A 27,457-nucleotide genomic window follows, 5' to 3' on the forward strand; every position below is an offset into this window, starting at 1 on the left:
AAAGAGACTTCTAGAAAACAAGGAATAGAAGTTCCTCAACATTATAAAAGATATTTACAAAGAACCTGAAGGGAGCATCATACTTAATGGTGAAAGACTAAACACTTATGGCTAAACAGGATATCAGTTCTTACCACTTTGATTCAACATTATGCTAGAGGTCCTGGTCAGTGAATTAAGGTAAGAATAAGAAACATAAGGCATACAGATTGGAAAGAAAGATGTAAAACTGAATTTCTTTTGAATTGAAATGATTGTGTTATAGAAAATTCTAAGAATCTACAAGAAAGATGCTACCAGGATTAATACATAAACTTAACAAGTTCTGGGATACAGGGTCAATATATAAAAACCTATTGTATATCTCTATATGACCAATGAACAATTGGAAAATGAGATTTAAGACCGTTAATGTCATTAGTCACCAGGGAAATGCAAATTAAAACCAAAGTGAGTTACACATTTACTAGAATGACTAAAAATTAATATGACAATACCAAGAATGTTGTCAAGGATGTAAAGCTTTTGAAATTTTTAAACATTGCTAGTTGGTATGTAAAATGGTACGACCAATTTTGGAGAACATTTTATGAGTTTCCTAGCAAGTTTAACATACACTTACCATATGGTACAGCACTTTCTAAGTTATTTACCCAAGAGATATGAAAACATGTAATCACAAAAAGACATATACACAAATGTTCACAGCAGTTTTATTCATAATAGTTCCAAACTGGAAACAAGCCAATTGTGGTATCTTTGTGCAATGAATAATTATCTATAATAATAAAAGCATAATATGCTAATTAGAACAGACGTCCTTCTGGATGACCTTCCAGACGAAGCCGGGGCTGCAAGGGAAGCCCGGGTCCCGGGTGCCAGAGGGAAGCCAGTGCCAGCAGCCCAGGGAAGGACGGCCTACCCTTGCACAAATTTCGTGCATGGCCTCTAGTTAGCATTAAAAAGGAACAACCAATACATGCAAAACTGAATGAATCTTTAAAAGTCCGAAAAAAAGACAAGAGCACATCTGTATGATTTCATTTACATGAAAACCTAGAAGCAAAAATAATCTAAAATGATAGGAAACAAATTGGTGTTTGGATGGGGTAGGGATTAGATGGGGATTTACTGCAAAGAGACATAAGGAAACTTTGGGGTGGTGAAATGTTGTCTATCTTGATTGTGGTGGTTACAAGTATATACAGGGTGTCCCAAAAAATGTATACACATGTTAATAGCTGATAGATCTTACATTTTGAAAATGAAATGTATTTTAATAAACACTGCCTTTATAATTATTCAAAATATATATACATTTTGGAGGGCACCCTGTATATATTTATGAAAGCTTATAGAAATGTACATTTCAAATAGATGGAATAGTATGTAAATTTTGCCTCATTACAGTTGCATTTCAAAAAGCAGTGACTCACAATGTTAATTATTAAAGCCCTATGTCTAATTGTCCCAAATTGGAAACAACCTAAATGTCACTCAGTGAAGGATTGGTTGAGTAAATTTTGGTAGAACAATAAAATGAAGCACTATGAAGCCATTAAGAATATATTAGAGATTCCTGGCTGGTGTGGTTCAGTTGGTTGAGCATCGTCTCGTGCACAAAAGGGTCACCAGTTTGATTCCTGGCCAGAGCACATACCCAGGTTGTAGGTGTGACCTCCGGTCAGGTGTGTGCAGGAGACAACCACTGTTTTTCTCTCGCATTGATGTGTCTCTCTCCCTTCCTCTCAAATCAATAAAAAATATTTTTGTAAAAAAGAATATATTAGAGAAATAAAGTTAGTGATATTGAGAAAATATCTGTACTTATTTGGTAAATGAGGATAAAATAAAATAAGCCACTTATTAGCCTCCCAGTTTATAATTTGGGTTATGTCAATAACTTGTGCTTATATTTTTATAACTCTATAATTCCATATAGAGCTGTGTTATGTAGTAAGCCATAACTGATTTTCCTTTCTTGCATAAGTTTTTGTTTTCTCTGTGGTTAATAATTGTTTTCATTTTCTTAGTTTTCTCTATACTTACTCCTAATTCAACTTCAAATATTCTGCTGACTATCTAGACTTGAACTGTCCAAAATGGTATTCACTAACCACATGTGGTTGTTAAAATTTAAATTAATTTTAATTAGATAGAATTATAAGTTTAGTTTCTCGGTCACACCAGCCACTTTTCAAGTGCTCTGACTAGTGAATGCTGGGTTGGACAGTGCAGATATAGAACATGTCTATCGTCACAAGGAGTTCTACCAGACAGTGCTGGTCTAAATCCTCTCTGAGATACTCAGAAGCAATAATTTCATCCTCAATGAGAAATTTCTCCTGGAGTTTTCCACTTTTGACTAAATCTGCGTGATTGCTCTCTCTGCCTGGTGCCTGCCTTTTATCCCAGAATCTCCCTTCACTAATTTCCAGGGAATTCTTTGCCTCTCCTTGTGTTAGATCTCCTATTTCCTATTCTTGGTTTGCTCTCTCATTTCCATGTAACCCTCTGGTAACTTCCTTAGAGAGGATCTTTCCTTTGGAAGATCTTTCCATTCTCAGGGCTTCGAGCATCACATGTGTGGTGTTCACTCCCAACTGTCATGTCTTCAGCCCTGACCATGCCCCAGAGCTGCATTTCTGTATCTTTAACCTTCTGTTGGGCATTTCCACTTTGATGACTCGCTACTGTGTCAAGTCCAGCATGCTCATCTTTTTATTCACCATCGCCCTCCACCTTTCACACCCAGAACAAGTTTCTCTACCCAGTTTCCCTGCCTCTCAGCATCACCTTTATCCTTTCAATGCCTTAAGTTCAGAATCCTGATATCACTCTCCTTATTTAGTCAGGCATCAAAATTCCACCAAGCCTTCCCTTTCCAGCCTGTTCTTTCTGCCAAAACTCAAGTCCAGGCCTTCATCCTCTCACATTTGAATTGTTGCCACAGCCTCCAGGCTCTCCCACAACCTCCTGCTCTATCCCGCATACCACTGCCAGTCTAATCGTCTTTAATATAACTTTCGTCATATCACTTCCCTAATTAAAGTATCTCATGACTCCTACTTCCTACTGCATCAAGTCTAAACACCTCTCACTGACTTTCAGGCTGCTCATGATCTGGCTCCATGTTACCTGTCTTATTTCCCACTATTGCCCAACATGTTCCCCTTCCTGGTTACGTCAGTTCTTTTACTGTCACGAGAACAAGCCAAGTGAATTTCTGCCCTGCATCTGCACAAACATACTTCTCCTGCCCGGAATGCCTTTCTTCCTGCCATTGACGCCAGTCACATCTGTCTTGCAAGAGAAATGCCCATGCTTGCTGTGTCCACTTTCCTGCTTTCTGTTCTCCTGAACCTACTTTAATCAGGTGTTCGTCCACACCACTCCACTGTCTAATACCTAATTCTCAGTACTTTCCTATCAATAGTCACTCCCTCAGTCTTTGCAATCTCAGTAAATGACACCATCATTTCCCCACCTCCTGGGACTAAACCCTCAGAGCCACCCTTCGTTCTTCTTCCTTGTAACCCACCTCCAGCCCACCAGCAAGTCCAATGAGCTCTCCCTGGAAAGTAGATTTCAAACCTGACCGCTTATGACTATCTCGTTGCTACCCCTTTAGCCCAAGGAAGCACTACAGCCGCAATGGTCTCTGTCTTTTCATGTTGCCCTCACAGTTTATTGGACATAAAGCGCTGAGTCATCTTTTAAAGATAGGAATCTGTTCATGTCTACTTTACTTGCCATGGCTTCAGTTTCTACAACAGTGGCTGTAGAATATGTATTATAATAACAGGAAAAAAGAAGAAATGGTACAGTCTTTTAAAAAATAATATTTCTGTTTAAACTTATTTTTTATTTGGAAACACGAACTTACAGCTGCGAGCACAGCACAAATGATGTACGTTTCTGAACCAGTTGCTTCGCCACCCCAGAACACTGCAGTCTGAGATGCCCAGAAGCACGGGCCTTCTCCTCCGTAATCGCATACAGCCACGGAAGCCAGGGAACTAATTCTCATACATTGCTGCCATCTAACCCTCAGATTCCACCCAAGGTTTTCCAATTGTCCCAGTCACGTCCATTCCAGCAGAAGGATCCGGGTTAGAGCATCTGCTGCATTTACTTGTTAAATGTCTTTAGCCTCTGTTAGTTTGGAATAGTTCCTCAGTCTTTGACTTTCATGACCTTGACGTGTATTTATAGAATGGCCAGTTATTTTGTAGAAGGTCCTTCAGTTTGGGCTTGTCTGGTGTTTCCTCAAGATTAAATTCAGGGTTTGCATTTTTCAAGAACACCACCGAAGGTGCCGAGTACCAGACTCATTGCTGCCTGTCAGGTGACACATGATTTTGAACTGTCCATTCCTGGTGATATTTATTTTGTTCACTTGATTAAGGTGGTTTCTGTCAGACTTCTCTACTATAAAGGTACTTTCTTCCCCTTTGTAATAAGTAGTTTGTAGGGAAGTACTTTGAAACTATGTAAATTAGCCTGTTCCTTATTAAATTTCCTATTTATTCATTATTTAATTATGGGTGCCTGTTTTATGCATTACTAATATTTATTTTGATGCTCTCACTGTCTCAGAAATTTGCTAGTGGGAGACCCTTCAAGCTGTGTGTTTTTGTTTTGTTGTTTTGGCATGTCCCACTTTCTTACGCTTTGGCACACAAGTTTGGCACAACTTTCCCGACCCAGTTCTGGAGTCAGCCATTGCTCCAAGGTCCCCTGGTTTTTCAGTGGTTCCTTTTAGTCGCCTTGATGTGACTCTTGCAGTGGAGAGAGCTAGAGAATATATGTATAAGCGCGCACACCCACCCACCCACACACACACACACACACACACCTATATTTATGTCTCTATAGAATAGAATTCACACCTATATTGACAATTCTGAGTCACTTCTATAGAAATTATTCTAGTTTTCTCACTGTCCATATTTGGAATTTCTCCATCCGTGAGGAACCTGGCTCCCATTATACTTAGCATATTTACTTCCTTTATCAGTCCCCTCAAGTGTAACCAAACTCCCACCCTTGCCACCTTCCCCACACACGTGTAGGTGTCCACCTCAGCCCTCTCGGGCTCTGACTCTCCCACCCTGGACCTCTTCCCTCTCACACCTACTGTGGGTCAGTGCTTACGAGGCCCTCCTCACTGCCTTCCGCTCTGATTCTTCTGCCAGGCCTGTTCTCCACATGGACGCCCTTCTCCCTGCTCAGGCTCTGACACCCCTCCATGTGGATGCCTGCCTTGCTCTGCCACACCTAACTCTGGCATTAGGACTAAGCTGTTCATCAGGGATGGGAAGAGGAAGAATGAAGGTCAATATTTTATTTAGCAAAGACTTCCTAGTTAGTGTAGATTTGGCACCAAGTCGAGAGGCTATAACATTTCTGTTCCCTTTCCCTTAAAAAAGCACGTTAATCAGTCTGAAATAGCATTGTAATCCATGAACAAGAAGCCAAATCAGATCTGAAAGAACCCAACCTAGATCAATGTAGAAACAAAACATCCAGATAAAAGATTCCTCACATTTTTTTTCTATCTGTTGTTCAAATATTTTGGTATTTAGACATAACCTCAGAATCACTATTAAATGCTAATGATTATAAGTTTATGAACCTTACATTTTGAATATGGTGGTTTCTGATGCCTGAGACCCTTGGATCAAAATGAATTATATCTTTTAAAACTGAGAAATGCAAATATTTTGTCATAAAAGCATGAATGTCATTTAGTTATACCACAGGATTTTGCAAGGCAGTGTCTACACTGAATTAATTGTTCTTTGAAACTTTAGAACTAAAACCTCTGCAAGATCGCCCTTGATAAGCATTTCACAGATTGAAGCACTGATGAGGAATCAGGATGTTGCCATCAAAGAGACAGCTCCTGGAGACGACAGCTTTCCCAGGACAAAAATACCCGTTTGCCTCCAAATCCTTTAAAGATATAAACTAACCATTCCAAGAAGTAGCTTTCTCCTTCCTACTATTACTTCAAATTTTCTTTTAGAAAAGGCAAATTTAGTCTTTCTTCTAATCAAGATGGGATATGACTGGACTTCTGTTTAATTCTAAGCCAAAACATTCCCAAACTCCCACTGCATTCCTGGGAAGCCCTGAATGCTATTGAAGTGCTATGTCTCATTCCTTTAGGGAGTCGAGCACTCTCTGTCTGTACCCTCGTGGAGACCTGGAAATGGAACACAGCCCCCATGACTGCTCCAGCCAGGTGGGTCAGATTAGCTGTACAGTCCACTTGCGAGGCAGCTAACAACCCTCCTTTGTGGGAATTCGAGCACACTGTACAAAACTGCTGATGACCTCATGGGCCAGAGAAAGCGGGTCTCACATTGTGGACTAAGCCTAAATATTAATACTACTTTATATTTATGTAGTGTCTTTTTTCCAAGGAGCTCCAACCTCCACAGACATGATGTCATTAATCCTCAAAGCATTGCTGTTTGGTACATGGCAAATATTCCCCCCTCCCTTTTTTTACTGTGATGGAAACTTGAAAGTCAGTGATGGAACCCAGCCCCCTTGTTCTCAGTCTTTACACTATACCATGAAAAAAAGCCCCGATGAATAATTTTTCAGGCTATTCACTGCTTCTTGGGTGGGATTTGAGAGGATGTCTCAGTTTGTATGCATTTCAATTTTCAGTGTCTCTAGGTTCCACACTCTTTTTCTTCTTCATTTTAAGTTAAGCATTTTCAAGCATATGTAGTTCATCTTCTGCGGTTGCATTTATAGGGACACTAGAAATTTGTAGCTAATATTTGAAGTTAAAGATTTTTGTTACTGAATATGTAATCTCACTTGTCACTCAGAGATCCCTTATACTTTTTTTAAAATCCTCACCCAAGGATGTGTTTTTATTGATTTTAGAGAGAGGAAGGGAGAGAGAAGGAGAAAGAGAAACATTGGTGTGAGAGAGGAAACCGATCGGTTGCCTCCCATACGTGCCCAAACTGGGGATCAAACCCACAACCCAGGCATGTGCCCTGATGGGGAATCGAGCCCACAACCTTTTGGTGTACAAGAGGATGCTCCAGCCAACTGAGTCACCCAGCCAGGGCTCCATTATACTTCTTAAAACCCAAGATAAATTAGATTTTTTAAAATCCCCATACCAGCTCAGAGCACATTTCATTTACTAGTAGAGCAACCACATGTTCAATTTGTATTGGGTGATAACATGTACCATATATTGTGCCAAACATTTTCAAATATATTACCTTATTTTACATAAGTAATATTTCATGAGAATCACTTAGATCAGTGGTTCTCAACCTGTGGGTCACGACCCCTTTGGGAGTCGAATGACCCTTTCACAGGGGTCGCCTAAGACCATCGGAAAACAGATATATAATTACATATTGTTTTTGTGATTAATCACTATGCTTTCATTATGTTCAATTTGTAACAATGAAAATACATCCTGCATATCAGATATTTCCATTACGATTCATAACAGTGGCAAAATTACAGTTATGAAGTAGCAACAAAAATAATTTTATGGTTGGGGGTCACCACAACATGAGGAACTGTATTAAAGGGTCGCGGCATTAGGAAAGTTGAGAACCACTGACTTAGATTAAGTCTCATGTGTAGGACAAGGAGGAAAAAAAGACACTAATAGAAATATGGCCTCAGCTGTTATAATCCAAAAAAAAAAAAAAAAAGAGCTCAATTAATTTTAATTCCCTTAGTGGAAATCCCCAGTGTAAATATTTCCATAAAAAGGGAAAATGTGGGTAAATTCGAAAACCACCAGGAATGAGCTCAATACCCCCCCCACACACAAAACTTAAGATTCCTGTAGACTCAACTATTAATTCAAAGTGGAGAAGAGAACAAAACACAGCCATATCTCCTGATGACAAATATTTCTTGATTTCACTTGGTTAGACACTTCCTAATCAGGAATATTAGAACCAGGAGTTACAAACCACAGTGGCCTAATTTTAAACACTCACAAAATCAGTTTCATGTCTCATTTTTAGATTCTTTTATTCCTACTATGTTGCTGAATGAGATAATGGCGGTGAAAAGAGATACTTGGGGGCGGGGGGGGAGGAGGAGATCCGAAAACTCTTCTAAAATAAGGAGAAACTTTCAACTTTTAATCATTAGATTCTGAAAGCCCCGGCGTAAAACGTGCCAGATGCCCTGCAACAATAATTCCAGTCTACTCTGCTCCCTGGCCCGGCCTGACTTGAAATGGCCCTACATTTCTAAATAAATAGTGTTTAATTTGAAACTGGGCAGCCCTATCCATCATGGAAAATCTTTATAGTTTGGAAAATATGTCCAGTAGGTCATACGTTAGGTATATAATCTAGTCATATTCTGTAGCATAGCTACACTGCAGTTTATACTCAACAACCTTGGGTTTTTAAGAAAATATATTCATAACATTCTAAATGTTTGTTTTCTCTTGTCATAGGAAATACTAGCCAAAAGGAATAGCCGGTATCCCAAGTAAGAGTTTAATGAGGGGAAATTTAGAAAGTGGTAGTAAAAAAACCTGATGTTTGCCTAGCAGCGTTGCCATGTGGGGTTGTATTATTGTCGCCTGCACAATTCAGGGATACCTGAAACACAGACAGCAATGTGAGTGGCGCCCCCTGGAGGTGAGCAATGCCTGGCAGCCCCGATTTTAACTAATTCGGAAGGTTTTTGAAAATGCTCTTATTTTTTCTCTGATTCACAATTCACCAATTGTGACCTGCAGTAGGACTTTGATTCTTATTCTTACGGGTTTTTATGGGGGGGTGTGTACGCAAAGTTCTTAGTTTTTCCTCTCCATCTTGGTTCCAGAAGGTTACCTGCTGACTGAGGTTAGCACACTGGTCTGGCACACTCCCAGCTCGCGGTTCTCGTGAGTCAGGGAAAACGTGTGCCGTTGGAGAAGAAGCTTGTCAGACATGTTCAACCGGCCCTGGCTTATTCATGAAGTCCCTCCCTGCAGCTCCTCTTCCTCTACATTCCTGCATTCCTGTGTGAAATGCTGCTTAGAGTGTGTTGTTTACACATCTGTGTTCTGACTCCTTGAAACACTGCTGCCCATCCCTGCTGTGACATCCGGCTGCGCCCATCGCCACCACAGCCCTTAGCATGGGACCTTGAATCTCTGCTTTCCTGACCCTCCTCCCTTACCTTCCACGCCTTGATTTTCTCTTATTTCCCTTTGTCCTGAGGAGAGCACGTGGTCTCTAGATGGGGAAGGTAACCAGGCAATGGGAAGAAAGCCCACCTCCACAGAGTGAGCCCGGGAGTGGCCCCGCGGCTAGGAGTGTTACTTGGTCAAAACCCTCCACCTCCTCATTCATTCTTACTGTGGCCAGGCCTGCTTCTGCTTTATTTACTTATTTATTTACAGAGAGTGGAAGGGAGGGGGAGAGACACAGAGAGAAATATTGATGTGACAGAGACTCATCGATTGGCTGCCTGCTGAGTCAGGGCTGGGGATCGAGCCTGCAACCCTTGGGCTGGTGCTCTATCCACTGAGCCAGACTGGCTAGGGCCCTACTTCCGCTTTAGTAAAACAATTTGAAGAGAATGATATTGTGAATTTTATAGCAGTTTGTTTTTAGTGGTCTAGTTGATTTTAAAATGAAAATGTGTAAGAAAGTGGTAATAGTGGTTGCTTTCTGTGGGCAGTCGAGTGGCTCTGGGGTACAGAGGAAATCTCACTGTACCTTTATTTTACCTTTTGAATTTCATTCTATGTGACTCTGTAAGTAATTGAAATAAATGGAAAATGGAAGCAGGCAATTAAATAGACATGAACTAAACTGATGCCATAGAAAATTCTGTTAATTAAAGGAATGAGTCAAATATTTTAAAAGTAAAAGTAGATCAGAAGGAGAGGTATGGTTATTTTCATTTTGTTTTAGAAACAAAATGTTTCCTTGTTTGCTAGAAAAGTAAAATAAAAATTAAGTGTCTGCTCCTCATGGAAAACTTATCCTCACTCTAAACACCCAACTACTTCTCTTTAGGGTTTTGTTTTCCTTTTGTCTTTTTCTCTTCAAGTGAACTTAAGGCCAATTTAAAGTGAAACTCTGACTGCTGAGTGAATGTGTCTTTGCCGCTCTGCCCCCGCCTGGTATGAAGAACTATTCAAGGATGCGAGTCCTAAGTGTCATCTGCTTGGCCCTCTTCTTCTGCCAGCGGGAGTGGGCAGCTCCGACCCGAGGTTTGGATAGCACCTGGCAGGGCTCTTCCACCTCAGACGGTCTTGTTTTTTGTATCTTTGATGGGACTATCTCTAGAGTCATTTCTGTACTTACAGTTATATAGTTCCTTTCAACACCTGCTAAGTAATTTATGGAGACTCAGATTCAAGTAAATGACCTACATAGCAAGTCTTTGAGAAGCAGGCTATCACATTTCCAATTCTGAATCTACTATCTGTTCATCTCTTTTTTGAAGAATCAGCAAACCTATGTCAAGTTCAGTACATCCAATAACATCATCATGTCATTGCCTCAGGGTTCCTCCTACATGCCACAAACCAAGGAAAACGTTTTCATTTTTATAATTACTTCAAGTATGTGCTTGAGTATATTTTTATGTGTCTTATATGTCAACTGTTAGCTACCACGGAATTAATAGTTAATTACTTAGGCATTTGAAACTAGGAAAGAAACTGACATTTTTCCATGGGAAAGTATCTAATAATATTTGTAAATATTTTATAATTATGAAAGATAAGCCAAATAAGCGTTAAGGTGTTTTTATCTGCATTCGTTACCTTTCAGTTTACAAATAGAAATAGTTTCATAATAAAGCTTTCATCACATTGAAATAAAGGAAAATAAAGAATTGAAGTAATAAATATGTTGATTATAAACATAACAAGTAATAAAAGACATAATTTTAACAAAATTAATAAGCAAATTAATGTGTAACTTTATAGTTTTAATTATACGAGTTACACATGACTACATTCTCATAGTTATTTTAAAATTACCAATAAATATATTTCATATCTTTGACTTTGTATTTAAAACACGGGTGCGCGCGCACATACACACACACACACACACACACATACACACACGATGTGCTGTCCAATATGATAGCCACTAGCTACATGTGGTTATTAAGAATGTGAAATGTGGCTAATTTGAGTTGAGATATGCTATAAATATAAAATATACACTGAATTGTGAAGACGTATTAAGAAAAAAAGAATATAAACTATCTCAATAATTTTTATATTGATTGCATATTGAAATGATAATATTTTTATATTGGATTAAATAAAAATAATTATTAAAATTTAATTTTATTAGTTTCCTTTCCCTTATAAAATATATCTGTAAGAAAATTTAAAATTATATATGTGGCTGGTAATTGTGTCTTACATTCTATTTCTATTTTTTTAAAATATATTTTATTGATTTTTTACAGAGAGGAAGGGAGAGGGATAGAGAGTTAGAAACATCAATGAGAGAAACATCGATCAGCTGTCTCCTGCACACTCCCCACTGGGGATGTGCCCGCAACCAAGGCACATGCCCTTGACCGGAATCGAACCTGGGACCTTTGAGTCCACAGGCTGACGCTCTATCCACTGAGCCAAACTGGTTAGGGCTTTTCTATTTCTATTATATTAATTCAGTGGTAGCTAACAGTTGACATATAAGACACATAAAAATATACTCAAGCACATACTTGAAGTAATTATAAAAATGAAAACGTTTTCCTTGGTTTGTGGCATGTAGGAGGAACCCTGAGGCAAAATTACATATGTGGCTGGTAATTGTGTCTTACATTCTATGTCTATTAGATTTCTATTGAACAGATTGTCCTGTTCAGACTGTACCACCACAGGAAATACGTTTTCCATCTTTTTTATTGTGTGCCACTTTTATTTTTACCTTTTTAACACTATTAGTTGAAAAGACTTTCATTTCCCCATTGAGTGTTCTTGACACCCTTGTGGAAATCATTTGACCATATAAGTGAGGGATTATTTCTGGGCTTGCTATTCTACCTATGTCTGTCTTTATGCCGGGACACATGTTTTGATTACTGTAGCTTTGTAGTAAATCAGGAAGAAAGCAGGAAGGGTGAGGCCACCAATTTTGTTCTTTTTCAAGATCGTTTTGGAATTTCAGGGTCCCTTGAGATTTTATATGAATTTTAGAGTGTATTTTTCTATTTATGCAAAACAATGTCATTAGGATTCTAACAGTAATTGTATTGAATCTATAGGTTGCTTTGGATAGTATTGACATATTAATATTAAGTCTTTCAATTTAGAAACATGGGTTGTCTTTCCATGATTTTATATCTTGCTAAGAAGGTCTTCTCAATGCTAAAGTTATAATTTTTCTATATTTTCTTCTAATAAGTTTAAATATTTGCTTTTTACATTTGACTCCTTAAACTAGCTGAGATTTCCCCCCCCCCCGCATCCCCAGCCCCTCAATGTGAGAACATTGTGTTGGTACCACTTGAATTGTCTCCCTTTTTCTAGCTAATTTTAATGCCACTTTTATTATAAATTAAAAACCCATAGATACATAGGTTTGTTTTTAGACTGCTGCTCTATTTCACTGATCCATATGTCTACTTCTGTATTACTGCCATCATGCTTTAATTACTGTAGCTTTATATTATAATGTATTATCTGAAAGAGTGACTCTTTCCCCTTCATAGTTCTTTTTCTTTTTCAGTATTTTAAAGTTTCCTGTACATTTTCTCTTCTAGGTGACTATTAGAATCAGCTTTAAAGTTTCAACAGACATATTAGTGGAATTTTTATTTGGATTGGATTGACTTGATAAAATAATCTCAGGAAAATCGACATTTTTATAATAATAAGTCTTTGCACTTTGAGGGGAAGAAAATACTTCTAGTTTCTGTATTTCTGTTATCACTGTGGTCCCTGGGAAACTTTATGTTTACTTGGATTATAATCAGATTGCCTCTGTAAAGCAGTTCTGTCCAACTGAACCTCCTGTGATGATGAAAATGTTCTATATCTGTGATGTGTAGTATGTGTTATTGAACACTTGAATTGAACATTCACATGAGCTATTGAACACTTGAAATGTGATTAATGCAACTAAGGAACTGAATTTTAAATTGTATTTAATTTTGATTAATTTAAATGGTCACACATAGCTAATAGCTACCATAATAGAGAGTGCAACTGTCAGGTATATTAATAACTTTGTAATTGAACACTTTTGTAGGTGATAAAAATAGGTAGTAAAAGAATTATTGATACCTACTCTGTGAAAGACACTGCATACAGCATTGTAGAGAGTCTAAAGATCATAATATTAAATACAAATAAATTCCTAAAGAATTTAAAACCCAGTCCCAGGTAAAGGACACATTTTTTAAAAGTATTTATGCTTCCAGAAAAACACAATTACAAAAATGTGCTGTGGGGATGAAATAGAGATTGACCTTGAAGGAATGATTCAAAATTTAAAATGAGTCAGTAACGGAGGGAGGATTTTTGTTTTCTGAAATGTGGAGGAATAGAGAAGAGGGAGAGGAATGAGGTGTGTTTGGGAAATGTAACGATATCAGTTTCCCACGGCTTCTGTAACAGATGGCCACAAATTTGGTGGCTTGAACATCAGAAATTGACTCTCTTACCAGAGGCCAGAAGTCCAAAATCAATGTCCCTGGGCTGCAGTCAAGATGTAGACAGAGCCATACTCCCTCTGGAGGCGCTATGGGAGAGTGAGTTCGTTGCCTCTTCCAGCTTCAGGTGGCTGCTTGCGTTCCTTGGCTGGTGGCTGCACCACCAGTCTCTGACTTGGTGGTCACATGGAAAAATGGCGCCCCACTTTTCAGCTTATCACAGCGATCCAGGTTGGCTGGAATTTGGGAAACCTGAGGCAGTGGGAATGGTAACAGTCATCAGTCACTGAATGACTGGTCCGTGTGTGATGTTGTACCAGGCGCTCTATCTGTGCTATTCCATTTACTCATTTAAGAACTCTGTGTAGGCATTAGGGGATGAGAGAGGAATCTAAAGTGACTGTGTCTTTGACCTTTGATGACTGGGAAATGGTGATTAACACAAATTGAAAAGTCAAAGGAAAAATTGGTTACAAAGGGAAAAAGAAAGAAGTTGGCTTTGGCTGTGTTTAGTTTGAGGTCCCTGTAGATTATGCCCAAAAAAGGTCAACCCCAGAGAAAAGCCTGTGAGCCCTACATAGAGTTCCGAGGGCCTTGCTTGCAATTTCCTATCTTTGTCTTCCCATTTGGGTTGAAGAGGTACCTGAGGAGGAGCACTACATTTGAAACCAGGAGGTGTGGGCTCAAGACTTCCATTTACTGAATGTGTAAAGTGGACAAATGATTTCATTTCTCCGAGCTTCAGTTTCCACATCTGTAAAAGGGGAATAAAACCCCCATCCCTGCCTTTACACTGTTATTGTGAGGATGTTTTTAGCACAGTATATGGTCTGTTGTAAGCATTCAAATGTTTGTAAAAAGAAGAGCAAATTTTTAAAAATATATTTTTATTGATTTCAGAGAGGAAGGGAGAGATAGAAACATCCATGATGAGAGAGAATCATTGATTGGCTGCCTCCTGCACATCCCACACTGGGGATCGAGCCCACAACTGGGGCATGTGCCCTTGACTGGAATTGAACCCAGGACCCTTCAGTCCGCAGGCCGACGCTCTCTCCACTGAGCCAAACCGGCTAGGGCAAGAGCAAAAATTTTAATATGTCAAACTCAAGTTTTAATTTGAAAGTATTATATCTTAAAGCTCTCCGGATCCTGGCAAGTTAACATTAATTTTAAAAGTTTATTGTTGACTCCCTTTCCTGTTGTCCATAATTTTACCACATAAGTGTCTTAAGCGCCACCCAAGACCAATTCTTAAAACTCTCTTCCCGTGGCTTTCTTGATATGACAACCTGCTGGTCTTTTTCTTTCTTTCTCAGTCTCCTTTGCTGGCTCGTCTTCCACCTAATCTCTCTGTTGGCGTTCCTTGGGCTATGTCCTGGCCCCTTTCCCTTCTCACGCTCTCATCTCTCAATAAGCAAATCTTCCACACCCATGGCATTAATTAGCCTCCCTGTCCTGATGACTCTCCGATTGACATCTCCAGCCCAGACCTCTCTCCTGAGCACTGCACTTCCACACACAGCTGCCTGTTCTACCTGCTCACTGGGGTTTCACGGGGTTCCAAACTCAGCAGGTTCAGAACGCCCACTGTTTTCTACCTGAGGGACCAGGACCTCCATCTATGAAGTTAGCTAAAGCAGAAACTGGAGTCATTATTGACATACCTGCCTCTCCTTTACCGTCATATGCGATTGGCCAGTCTTCTGACGCTGCCTTCTAAATACTCCCTGCTGACTTTTGTCTGCACTGCCACCCAGGTTATCACCTGACTACTCCGATGGCGAGACTCAGCACCTGCATCCACTTGATGCCTCCAGTACTTCTCTGCACTGCTGGCAGAGTTTCTCTTGGAAGATTCATTCATTCATTGAAAAAAATATTTATTGAGCCCCTACTATGTGCAGTTTGTGACCAAGACAGGCATGTCCCTGATCTCCTATAATTCTACTTAAGAGCATATGATTGGGCCCAGGCCGGTGTGGCTCAGTGGGTTGGAGCATCGTCCCGTACACTGAAGGTTGCTAGTTTGATTCCTGGTCAGGGCACATACCTTGGTTGTGGGTTTGATCCCCAGTTGGAGCATGTACAGGAGACAACTGATCGATGTTTCTCTCTCTCGCTCTCTCGCTCTCTCTCTCCCTTTCTTTAAAGTCAATGAAACATATCCTCGGATGAGGATTAAAAAAGAGAGAGCTTGGGGGTAGGAAAAGTTTCTTTGAGTAAATAATTTTTCATCTGAGATCTGAAGAATGACTTAGGAATTAATTAGGCAAAGAGAGGGCGGGTGGAAGCAAAAGAGCATTTTAGGCAGAAAGAACATCATGTACAAAGGTCTGAAATCAGGAAGAAGCAAGATATGAGAAACTGAGGTCAGGGAGTGAGGAGTAGAGTACAAGAGCTGAGGCTGGAACTGCTGGGCACAGCCAGGCTCTGTGGGTGTAGTGACTCTAATTGGGAGGGATTCAGGGGGCCTTGGAGCCCCCTCAAATGGCCTCCTACAGTGAAATGTATAAGAATTTCCTTCCTTCATTCCCCCTCCCCCGTCTCTGTCTCTTTCTCTCTGAGCATTTTTCTGAGGAGAGAATGCATAGCTTTCATCAGGGTCTTCCCCCCCACCCCCAATATATTGTTATTGATTTCCGAGAAGAAGGGAGAGGGGGAGAGAGAGAGAAACATCAATGATGAGAATTCTTGATCAGCTGCCTCCTGCATGCCCCCTACTGGGGATCGAGCCCTTGAACGGAATAGAATCTGGGACCCTTCAGTCTGTAGGCCAATCCTCTATCCACTGAGCCAAACCAGATAGGGCATCATCCGGGTCTTACAGCCAATCTGCGATCCTTTCCTCTCTAGAAGTGTAGAGCCTTTGATGGTATGAAAGCCCAAGGTATTTACTCTGGACTTTATCCTACAAGCCATTGGAAATTATTAAGCCAAAAATGGACAGATTGTAAAATCAACAGGGCAGGGACTTTTATCTCTTTAGCCATTGATGTGCCCCAAGCACCTAAAACAGTGCCATGCACAGAACTGGCACTCAGTAAATAATTGCTGAATGAATGAATGTCTATTGTGGCTATTGAATTATATTGTACTAGAGGCCCGGTGCACGAATTCGTGCACAGTTGGGGTCCAGCCGGCCCAACCCGATCAGCCTGATTGGGGATGGGGATGGCCAGGGGGAGGGGCCACGGGCAGTTAGCCAGCCGGCCTCACTCCCCAGGTCAAACTCCCAGTCGAGGGGACAATTTGCATATTAGGCTTTTATTATATAAGATTGCTTTATACTGCAATCATGTGCTTTATGCTTCTCCCTTATAAGAGTCAATTCTTGATAACGACTGTGTCTTATTCATCTTTATATTACTAGAGATATGATACTAGTGCCCAGCACAATGCCTGGCTTAAAATCAATTTCAAAATGCATTAATTAATTCAGCCAATAATTTAAGAGCACCTACCAGATGCCAGGAACCCGGGAATAAAAAGATGACTAATGTAGTATCATTAACCTCAAGGATAAACAGTAATAAACATTCAAACCAATTTTTTAAAGTAAGTGAATAAAGAAAGAAATGGGCTCATTTAAAAGAAAAGACGCTTTCCAGTGCTTTTTAAATGCTGCTACCAAGTCAGCTAACTGTCCAGTTGTGCTTAAGGCAAAACCTGCTCTTTGGCTTCCCAAATGGAGAATAGTTAGCAAACCAAAACTGGAAAGGAGGGAAATATCCTATACCAGAGAGCATATCTTTCGGGCTTTTTTTCAGATATATATGTAGGCACTCTACTCCTGAGGCTCTGTTGGTAAGTGGAGCCTAGTAGCCTCTGGTTAGTCTACATACGAGAACACTTTAAACGCTATCTGTTTAAAATAGAGTATGACATGCATTATCAATCATTTGATGATCACCGATGTTGCTCAAATCACCCAGATCGTCTGTCTAGCCTGCCTGATCGCTGGCCCTTAGCTTGCTTGGCTGGCTTTGGCATCAAATGTGCAAACTCAGTACATTGGAATAACACTTGAAAAACGTTGTATGGACAAATTTGTTGGTTTATATCGTTCATGTAGGTTACTCATCTATGTTAGGAAGTGTCCCCTGACGGATCACATACTTGCTTTTGAATCCACTAGTTTTCTGTAAATTACTGAGAGTTCCCAGGCCTCGCTGGTCTCCTTGAGATTGTATACATTATTTAAAATATCGCCATTAACTCACTGCAATAAAATTCTAGTTCTGAAACTTATAATAAAACTCTGGTTTACTTTTGAGCAAAGAAGAAAAAGAGAACAAAACTATTAAACCATCAGGTCAGTTTGTCATTTAAGGCTTTGTAGGTCCATTTTCTTTTCTTCTCAATGTACCCAGACTTGATAGAAATAAGGATCATTTCATTTGAATGAAAAGCACACCCAAGCAATATTTCTAGGAAAGCGAATCTTACCAAGTACTTTTTCTCACAACCACACTGTAACAAATAAAGAAGTTGGGTTTTGGGTTTTTATGTTGCTATTTCCCTTCCTTTAGAGCAGACCGGTTTAAACTTTTACATATCTAAGCAAAACACTTATTTGGTGAGCAGCTCTATTTATTTTCTCAGAGTTTTATTGTCAATGTCTTAGTTTAAGCCAAAGGGAATTTGTGGTTTCTGAGATCAGAATTTCAACTGCTTTCTAAAGCTAAAAGAAAAGTTAGTGATTACATTAACCATTTGTAGACCCAATCTTTGATTCTAAATGGTACTTAAGTGTTTTATTGACATCCCCACTAGTTTGTAGTAATAACATATCAATAATAATAATAACAACCTATATCTATAACAAAAGATAAAAGGATAATGTTGGAACCTTGAGTAGATATTCTGACAAGTCTTACTTAAAAATACTTATCTTGCCCTGGCTGGCGTGGCTCGGTGGTTAGTGTACTGGCCCTACTCACTGAAGGATCATGGGTCTGATTCCGGCCAAGGGCACCTACCTGGGTCACAGGTTCCGCGCCCTAATTGGCAACCAATTGAAGATTAACAACAACAAAAAATACTTGTCTTATTCTATTTTCCTACCAAAAGAATGAACAGAGGACATGGAAAAACCTTTCCTCCCATCTAGTGGCTAGAAAATATAAAAATATCCTCTGTGTGTTTCCTGGAATTCCAGGCATCAGACATTGTCTGACAGATTATAATTCATCCAGTTGTTCATTCAGTTAAGCAAAAGTAAGTTCTAAAATCTTGACCAAGACTGAACCCAATGGAGAACTGTATATCAATGGTGACTCACTAATCAACTTCCCTTTAATCAATAACATACACTTCGAGAAGAAAGGTGGTCTGTGGTCCTTCCCAATTCATTAGTCTGAACCCCTGAGAGGAAAGACAGGCTGTATGTTTCTGCTACCTGAAATGGGGACTGAGATTCTATTCGCCTCTAAAGCAATCAGTGCCCTAGATCTATCCTGACCCTTAATTGCTCCTTGTTGGCCTCACACCCTAACAACTCTTCCCTCAAGAGTTAGATGTGCCGCATTCACTAAAAAGAGCCAAGAAACTGTCCCTGAAACTGGCTGCCTCCGGGGGACCGCGGCTCCTGAAACTTGGAATAGCAGACGCTGATACTGGCAGCGGGGCCTCTGTGCAGGGCCAAACTGGCCCACAGGAAAGCAGGTTGGGATCCGTTATGCAGCTGTGAGGATTAGTGCTGGGTCTGCCTGTCTTGTATGTCCTTGTGCACATGTCAAATCCTTTGCTGAATGGGGCCTCTCTCTGGTGATTCTCACAGGTTCAGAGCACGAATATTGTGTGCAGTCAGCAAAGCTCCGAGAACACCAGGAAGAAGAGGAAGGTCAGCGAACCATTGGAACGCATCATCCCAGAGAGCAAATGAGACCGAGAGGCCTCTGCTACATTTATCCCCAAATAATTTTGTTTTGCAACAAACTACATGAAGTGTCTTAGTCGGAGAGTAAGTTCCTATCATCAAAACCTTTTACTAAATTTGTTGTTCAGCTTCCTTAGTCAGTTTATAAATTACGAGGTAGGACCTGTGTTCACTTTGGTCACCAGGGCTGCCTTGGGCTAGCATTGCTTCCAGAGAGATTTAGAGATGAGACACCTTCCTATTCATAAAGGAGCCACAGCGGCTACGCTGAGGAGAAATAAGCCGTTGTTCTCAAGAGAGAGAGGCTTTTCTTTGCATAATCAAACTCCCTGGGTACTTAGACGACTGTGAAATGTTCCAACTTGTTGTAACCTGTGCCCTGGAATCCCTCTATAGCTTTACTAGAATTCCCACAGAATTGCATAGATGGATGCGGTAGTGCTTACCCAGGTGTGAGTTTTGTGTTAACTTCAGTCACGAGGTTGAACAGCTAAGTGTTGGACTATCAAGTTCTTCAAATCTGGCCCCGGGCCCTGATCTGTTGGCCAACCCGAGGCTGGGGAAGAGGCTGCAGTGCAGGAGCCTGGCTCCCTGCTAAGGCCTGTGCTGAATGCTTCCCAGCAGGCCCTCCGTGTACACATCAATCTGTAACTTGCAGATGATGTTACTAGTTCCCCCTTATTCTGGAAGAATGTTGATAGACGTAATGAATTATAAATGACTTAAAGTGTTATTTTTTATTGTTATATAACATGGGGTTTAATGTAAATGGATAGAACCAATAAGTGAAATGTATAGGTTAAATACATTTAAGTAAATGTATTGGTTAAATTTACTGGTTAAATAAAAAATGCAAGGTCTTTCTTTCTTGCTTGGCTTTTCTTCTTCACTTAGATTAATGTTTCTCCAAGTGCAGTAAGAACACCAGCACCTGGAGCGCTTGTGAAAACAGAGTTTACAAGGCCCGCTTCATTTCCACGGAATCCAAATCTCCAGGGACGGGGCCCTATGGAAAACTCCCCAGATTCTAATGTGCACACGAGATTGAAACCCTGAAACCTCTGACCCAGACTAATAGGAGCATCTCTGGGGCCAGACATGCACTTTAGCTGGAAGAAGGCTGTGTTATCGTAAGAGGAGAATCCGAGGGAGCGCCCCTGTCCAGCTCTGCCCTTTGCCAGGCTCTCATCCATTTCTGACCTTCCATAGACGGGGGTCTTGAATTGGGCTCACACCAGGGCTCACACCCTGCTCTGGGGGAGCATTCTCCCTCTCCCTGCTTGCGAAGTACCCTCACAGAAGCTTGATCTGCCACTAGAAGGAGAAGGAGGGGAAAGGTATTGTGTTTATTATATCCTTGGTAGAACTGTAGCCTGAGTCACCATAATTTCTTTTAAGAGAGTCGTATAAGGAGCTTAGCTGTCTACCAGAGGGATTAGGTTTATTGTGTATCTCTCCGGAGGGTAGATCTGACACCAAACTATTGAAAGCCACAGAAGGTCCATTTGGCTCAGTATAAGGAGGCACTTTTTAAGGTTGTCAGAATTTTGCAACGGGCTGCAGCCTTGTGAGGCCTGAGTGCCCATAACAAGTGTTTGAACACAAAGGAGCTTTACAAAGGCTCCGGGAGCCTTTGACTCAAAGCAAAGCAGTTCTATGGCACAGTCAGCCTGGGTCTCAGAAGGAACCATTTTGCTTAAAAAGAGAATTTAGCTCTCAATCTGTTTACACATTTCATCAACGTAGCCTAAGGTTGACAGATCCTTTAAGTCAAAGTCGAGAATCTGAATCTCTCTAGAAAAATTTTAGAGTGATTTTAGTGTCTTTGTTAACACCCCTTTCCCAACGGGAAGTCTTCTGTCGATGCCAAGAGGTGGGAAATGTATGTCTAATGCAGTGAGTGTGAGGCAACAGAGAGAAGTTGCTGGGCTATGCCCTTGGCTGGCTACACAGGGAAGGAGATCTGTTATCAGGAGGCCCTGAGAACCACGACAATGTGAACTAGCTGATTTTACATAGCAGAGCTAATGTATGCAGCCTGATATCAAGATTGGAAGGTATTCAGTTTTATTTACTGAACGATTTACTACAGGGATAAAAATCTTTTCTCCAGTCTACTCATTTCTGCCCTTCATAGTAACGAAATGAGTAAACACAAGTCCGTCAAGAAGCTGGCATTTCAGGGAAAAGAATGACATGTGGGACCCCGAGCCGGGGAAGCTGAGCTGGGCCACACTAGCCATTCCCTCGCCCTGGCTGCGCGTGGTTCGTCAGTGTGATTGCGAAGATGAGATGACGATGGCCTAGAAACTGGGACATTGTTCAATTAAAAATTATGCAGGGGAAATTTGACTTCTGCTGCTTGGGGTTTTTCTGTCTTTACAGAAAGTTGGTCTAGCTGGAAAGAGATGGGTTAGGCTCAAAGACTGCCGCCGGCCTTTGAAGCCAGGCACCGAAACCGCACCTTCATTTCCCCTCTCGGGTCCCGCTGGTGTCTGGGTTCTTTCATTCTCCAGCTCACCTCTGCCAGGAAGAGGCTGGAAATGAAGCTGAGCGTGTCACCAGGGCCAACGTGGCACACACACAAGGTCAACGTCGTGTGTGTGTGTGTTTTTAAGAACTAACGTTAACCGTTAGAGCCAGTTTTCGTTGTCTTAAAATGTTCAATTAATTTATGGTTTCAAACCCAGCAGTCCTGGATCCTTAGAGGTTTCCACGGATTCTGATGGCAGAGAGCATCCTTAGTTACAATAACCATCATTCAGGAGGAGGAGGAGGAGGAGGAGGAGGAGGAGGAGGAGATGAGGCTTAGCACACTCTGCTTGTGGGAGTTAAGGTGAGGTCCTCCACCGTGTATGATTCTAGATGAGACAATCCCTATCTTTGTCCCAAATTAGAAATGATTCGTTTCTATTTTTAAGTGTGATTCTGTGTTTGCGTAATGAGGCCCTGGCTGAGGCTTGCTACGCAGCTGTCCGTGTCTGTGGAGGATGAGGGCTCCATTGAGGGCCTTGATGGGCCCTTCGGAAACGCATTGGAAAGCCAAGACCCTATCCAGAAATGGAGAGACTGGAGGTACTAATCCGCTCATGTAACTTCCCCTTGGATGTACTACATCTTTGCAAATGGGTGCACCTTCTGGGAATGTCAACATTGTTGAGACGGACTCTTGTAAGATATGTTGGTCTCACAAATACTGTTCCCTGACTGTGTGCGTGTGTGTGTGGGGGGGGGCGGGGGGGAGGCGGGTGCGGGTAGACTGATCTCAGTCTTACTAAACATTTTAGTCTGGTCTTTACTTTGCCATGAGGTTCAGCAGCACAAGGGTTTCCCCAGAGCAGGAGTGGAGAGGCAGGCTGGTTAAGATAACCCCAAACATCTAAGACCGACTGGGAGAGCATGGAGCCTTCCCTGGGGACTCAAAGCCGTAGGGATAGAAACCTGGAACAAGAGGGGACTTTTGGGGGGTCTTTAGTTGGATATTGCTGGACTCCCGAAGGCGGGAGAAGTCTGGGGGACCCAAGTTCCATTGGGATAATTACTGATCAGCTCGAGGGTGAGCAGGCACAGTTAGGTTTTCACCTTCTTTTTTAGCAAGAAAAGGCCTAGGTTTCTGGCTTCAAAACCTGACTGCAATTGTCTAGACAATTTAGAAATCCTCTAGTCCTCAGTTACTCATTTGGGAACATGTGGATAATAATGACGCCTACCTAGCAACCCTGCTGTGAGGCTTAAGCGAGGCAATTCATACGAGCTGCCCAGCACGCATCCCGTCAATGCTCAACAGATGTTCATCATAATTGCTTTTTTTTTTTTAACTTGGCCTGTCTTCTTCCTGAGTCTCAGGAGCTCGGGGTCCCTGTGCTGCTTTTGCCTACCCAGAGATCCTGCGTCCACATCCTCTCCTACTCGGCCAGCACTAGAGCATGCTTCCGAGTGCCTCTGCTCTGAGCACCTCCCCACTCCTCTCCCCAAATCCAAACTCCCTCTCCTCGGGATAGTTCGATGGACGGGAGCATCAGATTAAGCTTACTGTGCTGCCCTCCCACACTTGCATTTTTCAAACAGAAGCTTGTTAATAAGAACAATGAATCTCACCTAGGGAATGCGACACAAGGAGAGATTGAGCCTGGCTGGCGTGGCTCAGGGGTTGAGCATTGACCTATGAACCAGGAGGTCACGATTTGATTCCCGGTCAGGGCACATGCCCATATTGTGGACTCGATCCCCAGTGTGGGGCGTGCAGGAGGCAGCCAATCAATGATTCTCTCTCATCATTGATGTTTCTATCTCTCTCTCCCTCTCCCTTCCTCTCTGAAATCTATCTATCTATACATAGATAGATAGATAGATAGATAGATAAAGAAAATATTCAAATGCCAACTGAAAGACTCCAGTACTATTGAACAAGATCAAGGGAGAGAGAAAAAATCCACAGTAGCTTAAGATCAATGGGTTTGTCCAGGAGCCTGGGGGCCGGGGGGCGGGGGGCTTTGCGTGACTGGCAGCCGGTCCTCAGAGGCGTTAGTCGCGGGCAGAGTCTCATTCCCTTTCCTTCAGGGTGCACACCCGCCACCTGCTTTCTTCTAAGAAACTGTAACATGTGGCGCTCGCTCTCTGCGTTAAAGAACTGGTGTGGTCAGGCCTTACTGAGAACAACCAGCTCTGCCTACCCATGGGTCCCAGAATGTGCATGTCATTCTGAAACCACAAGGAATGTGGTTAAGTCCCCTGGCCACATCTCTCAACAAAGCTGTGTCTGTTTTGCTCGGCCTCCGGAGAGCTTTGCTCCTGGACGAAGATGGTCATTCGTAGTGAAGTCCACTTACGGGTCTTCCCTTAAGACAGTGGTTCTCAACCTTCCTAATGCCGCGACCCTTTAATACAGTTCCTCATGTTGTGGTGACCCCCAACCATAAAATTATTTTCGTTGCTACTTCATAACTGTAATTTTGCTACTGTTATGAATCGTAATGGAAATATCTGATATGCAGGATATATTTTCATTGTTACAAATTGAACATAATTAAAGCATAGTGATTAATCACAAAAACAATATGTAATTATATATCTGTTTTCCGATGGTCTTAGGCGACCCCTGTGAAAGGGTCGTTCGACCCCCAGGTTGGCGAACCACAGGTTGAGAACCGCTGCCTTAAGAGGAGCCTCATAAAGGAATTCATTACTGCGCATGTCAGAAACTTCCTAATGAAACGGCCCCCCAGCCGTAATAGTGAGAAAGCAACCACCGACCGAAATCATCATGGAGCGCTCCCCTGGGGGGCAGCCATCCATCGGCTTCTAGAGAGAACTCGGAGCCTAGGAGCCAGGAGAGACGGACAGTTCTCGGGCCCCCCCTCCAGGCACTGAGATTCCTGTGGAGCAAAAGTGAGATTCGCCTGCACCTGGACTAAGTGGTTAAATGGTTAACTGAACCACGGGCTCCAGTCAGCATGAACTCAGCCTTCAGGACGGGGCGCAGGGGGAAGTTTTATTATCATCATTAATGAAACTCATTTATGATTGCAGGACACACAGAAGAGTCATTTGCATGCCACAAACTCTGAGAGATAGTGATGACACACTATGTAAAGTGACTTTGAAAACTTACAGAGGTTGCAAGATGATAAAACACCTTTCGCTGTTTCGCTCCTGCTTGAATTTCGTGTTTCTTAGAATGGACCGGCTACATGGAATCTAACCTCGTTCTAAGCCACAAGCCCAGCAGTTCCAATGGAAACTGTTAAACCAATTCGGTAACGAAAAGATAAGTAGCTTCAAGCTGCCGGGTATCAGTATTATTGTCATATTCCCTTTATCAAAAGCCGATAACTGAAATGTATAGGTAAGAGTTTACAGTAAGCGGCAGTACTTGGAAACTTGTCAGTTATGGTTTCCCATTATAGAAGAATGTCTGCTGTAAGCTTTTTAACCCTCTAAAGTCAGAAAATTAAAAAAAAACAACTTTCACAATTAGTTTCTAAGGAAATTTTATAAAGGTCATGGTACTAAGAGAAGAGCTTTAGATTGTTTTTGCCAATAGGACATCGACTCCCAAAGAAAAACCAACCTGTGTGTTTTTCTTGGGGGGCTGGGGGGGGTTGTATATAAATAACAATCAAAATTTATTTTCTTGATACATTTCTAAAAAAGATAGTTAACGCAATCATTTTAAAGTGACTTCATTTCCTGCTGCTCCCCTAACCTCCTTAAAACTGAAAATACAACAAATATTTGCATAGGTTTATTATTCACATTTAATCATGAATAATTCACTTTGTACAGACAGCTGGGTAAACACGAGATTTGGAGTTTCCTTTTTCTAGCATGTTTTCCCCTTGGCCGAAAGGAAACAGCATCGTGTGGTTTTCAATGATTTTCAGTGCCACCTTGTCCTCCCTCCCCCGGCCAGGAGGCACCCCGCCTTTGGGGCTGTTTCCTTTTTTTTAAAAAAAATGTCTCTCTGTCAGTGCTTGGGCTACACCTCACCAAAACGTTTCTTATTACAAAATGACAAATGAGCTCAACCATTCGGCTCTCTCGCCGGCAAGGCGACAGGAAGTATGCCTGTGGGTTTGCTTCCGTGTAGATTCCCTCCTAACGCTGGGAAAAGATCTCCCTGCTCGCGTTCTGCCTCGTCATTCTATCCTTCATCGTCTCCTATCAGGAACATTTCACAATTATTTGATTATCTACCACAAAGCCGGCTCTCACTTCCCTCTGCTCCTCCCAGGTCTACGTGAGGAAGCGAAGCACGTATCACCCAACAGGCACCTGCCCAGGGCATTCCCACCTGGGCAAGGGGCATAGTGTACCGGAGGTCAAGGGTCCTTTCAATTCTGCGAACGTCATGAATTAAATTGTGAGAGTTCAACTTGTGGTTTAGGAGAGAATCGGGCTTGTTGTAATTCAGCTATGACCAAGTGGGGGGCGGGGGGGGGGTCATAGTACATATACCCTTGGGAAATTCCTGCTCTTTGTCATAACCTGGCAAATAACTTGAAGAATTTTAGCTACCCGTCGAATGTCATATCTCCACCCTAATGATATTAGCTGAGGCAAACACAGACACGGGGATATACTAGTGTGTATCCTCCCTCCAGCAACACGGATCCTAAAATAGGAATGTGATGGCCGGTAACATCCCAGAGAAAATTATCCACAATTTGACTACATTTAAAATGACTCTCTTCTTTACGTAACAAGCACATCGTGGTTACTATGTGCTAGACATCTTCTAAGCACTTTATGTGTATTAACTCTCTGATTCTCATAACAACCCTATAGATAGGTATAGTCCTTATCCCCACTTTACAGACGAGGAAGACAGACACAGAAAAAAGAAGCAATTTGCTGAATGCCACCACAGGAAGTGGTAGAGCAAGGATTTGAACCAGTTGACCTGGCTCCAAGCGTGTGCTTTTAACCACCAACCTCTACCATGAGTATAATACCTGCTGTGGTAGGAAGTTTGGGCAAGTAAGAAAAGCACGAAGAAATAAAGTACCCATTGTCCCACCACCCATTTTAGCACATTTTCTGTGTGTGTGTGTGTGTGTGTGCGCACGCGCGCGCAAAAAATATTTAACAGTAGAACCCCCACCCCCCTCTCTCTCAGCTATATCCTGTGAACATTCTTCCATAGAAAGATATTCATTTGATTGAACATTCAAACCATTTCTTACTCTACTTTGTAAATACCAGCCCAGCCACGTTTGGAGGCACTTGCGACCGATCGGTGGGGTGGGTGGGGGTTGCTGGTGCTAGTCGATGCCTCACTTCCCCAAGCCCAGAGCGTCCCTGAAAATGGACTCAGCTCGATTTCTTTTAAGCGACCTGAAAAAAACGTGTTGTCGCCTAAAAAGGTAGCGTGACTTTCCCCTTCAAAGCAGTTCATGTTATGTCCACTTTATATGGTTCAGTTTTCTCAGGGGC

General features: G+C 41.7%; 1 protein-coding gene across 7 annotated transcripts in view; it reads left to right on the plus strand.

Moving 5' to 3' along the window:
- Nucleotides 1-25,316, plus strand: part of HORMAD2 (HORMA domain containing 2) — a 57,279-nt gene extending 31,963 nt beyond the window's left edge. For 5 of the 7 annotated variants that reach the window (XM_014542520.1, XM_014542519.1, XM_014542521.1 and 2 more), the window contains one exon: nt 19,424-20,385. In XM_014542520.1, the coding sequence (XP_014398006.1) occupies nt 19,424-19,528 (105 nt within the window). In that variant the 3' untranslated portion in view covers nt 19,529-20,385. Of the gene's footprint in view, nt 1-6,174; nt 6,251-19,423; nt 20,386-25,051 lie in introns of those variants that run through there. The other 2 variants (XR_001362768.1, XM_014542523.1) reach the window with 2 other exon arrangements.
- Nucleotides 25,317-27,457: the final 2,141 nt, after the last annotated feature.

Source organism: Myotis brandtii, unplaced genomic scaffold, assembly GCF_000412655.1.
Source record: "Myotis brandtii unplaced genomic scaffold, ASM41265v1 scaffold303, whole genome shotgun sequence".
NCBI classification, from domain to species: Eukaryota; Metazoa; Chordata; class Mammalia; order Chiroptera; family Vespertilionidae; genus Myotis; species Myotis brandtii.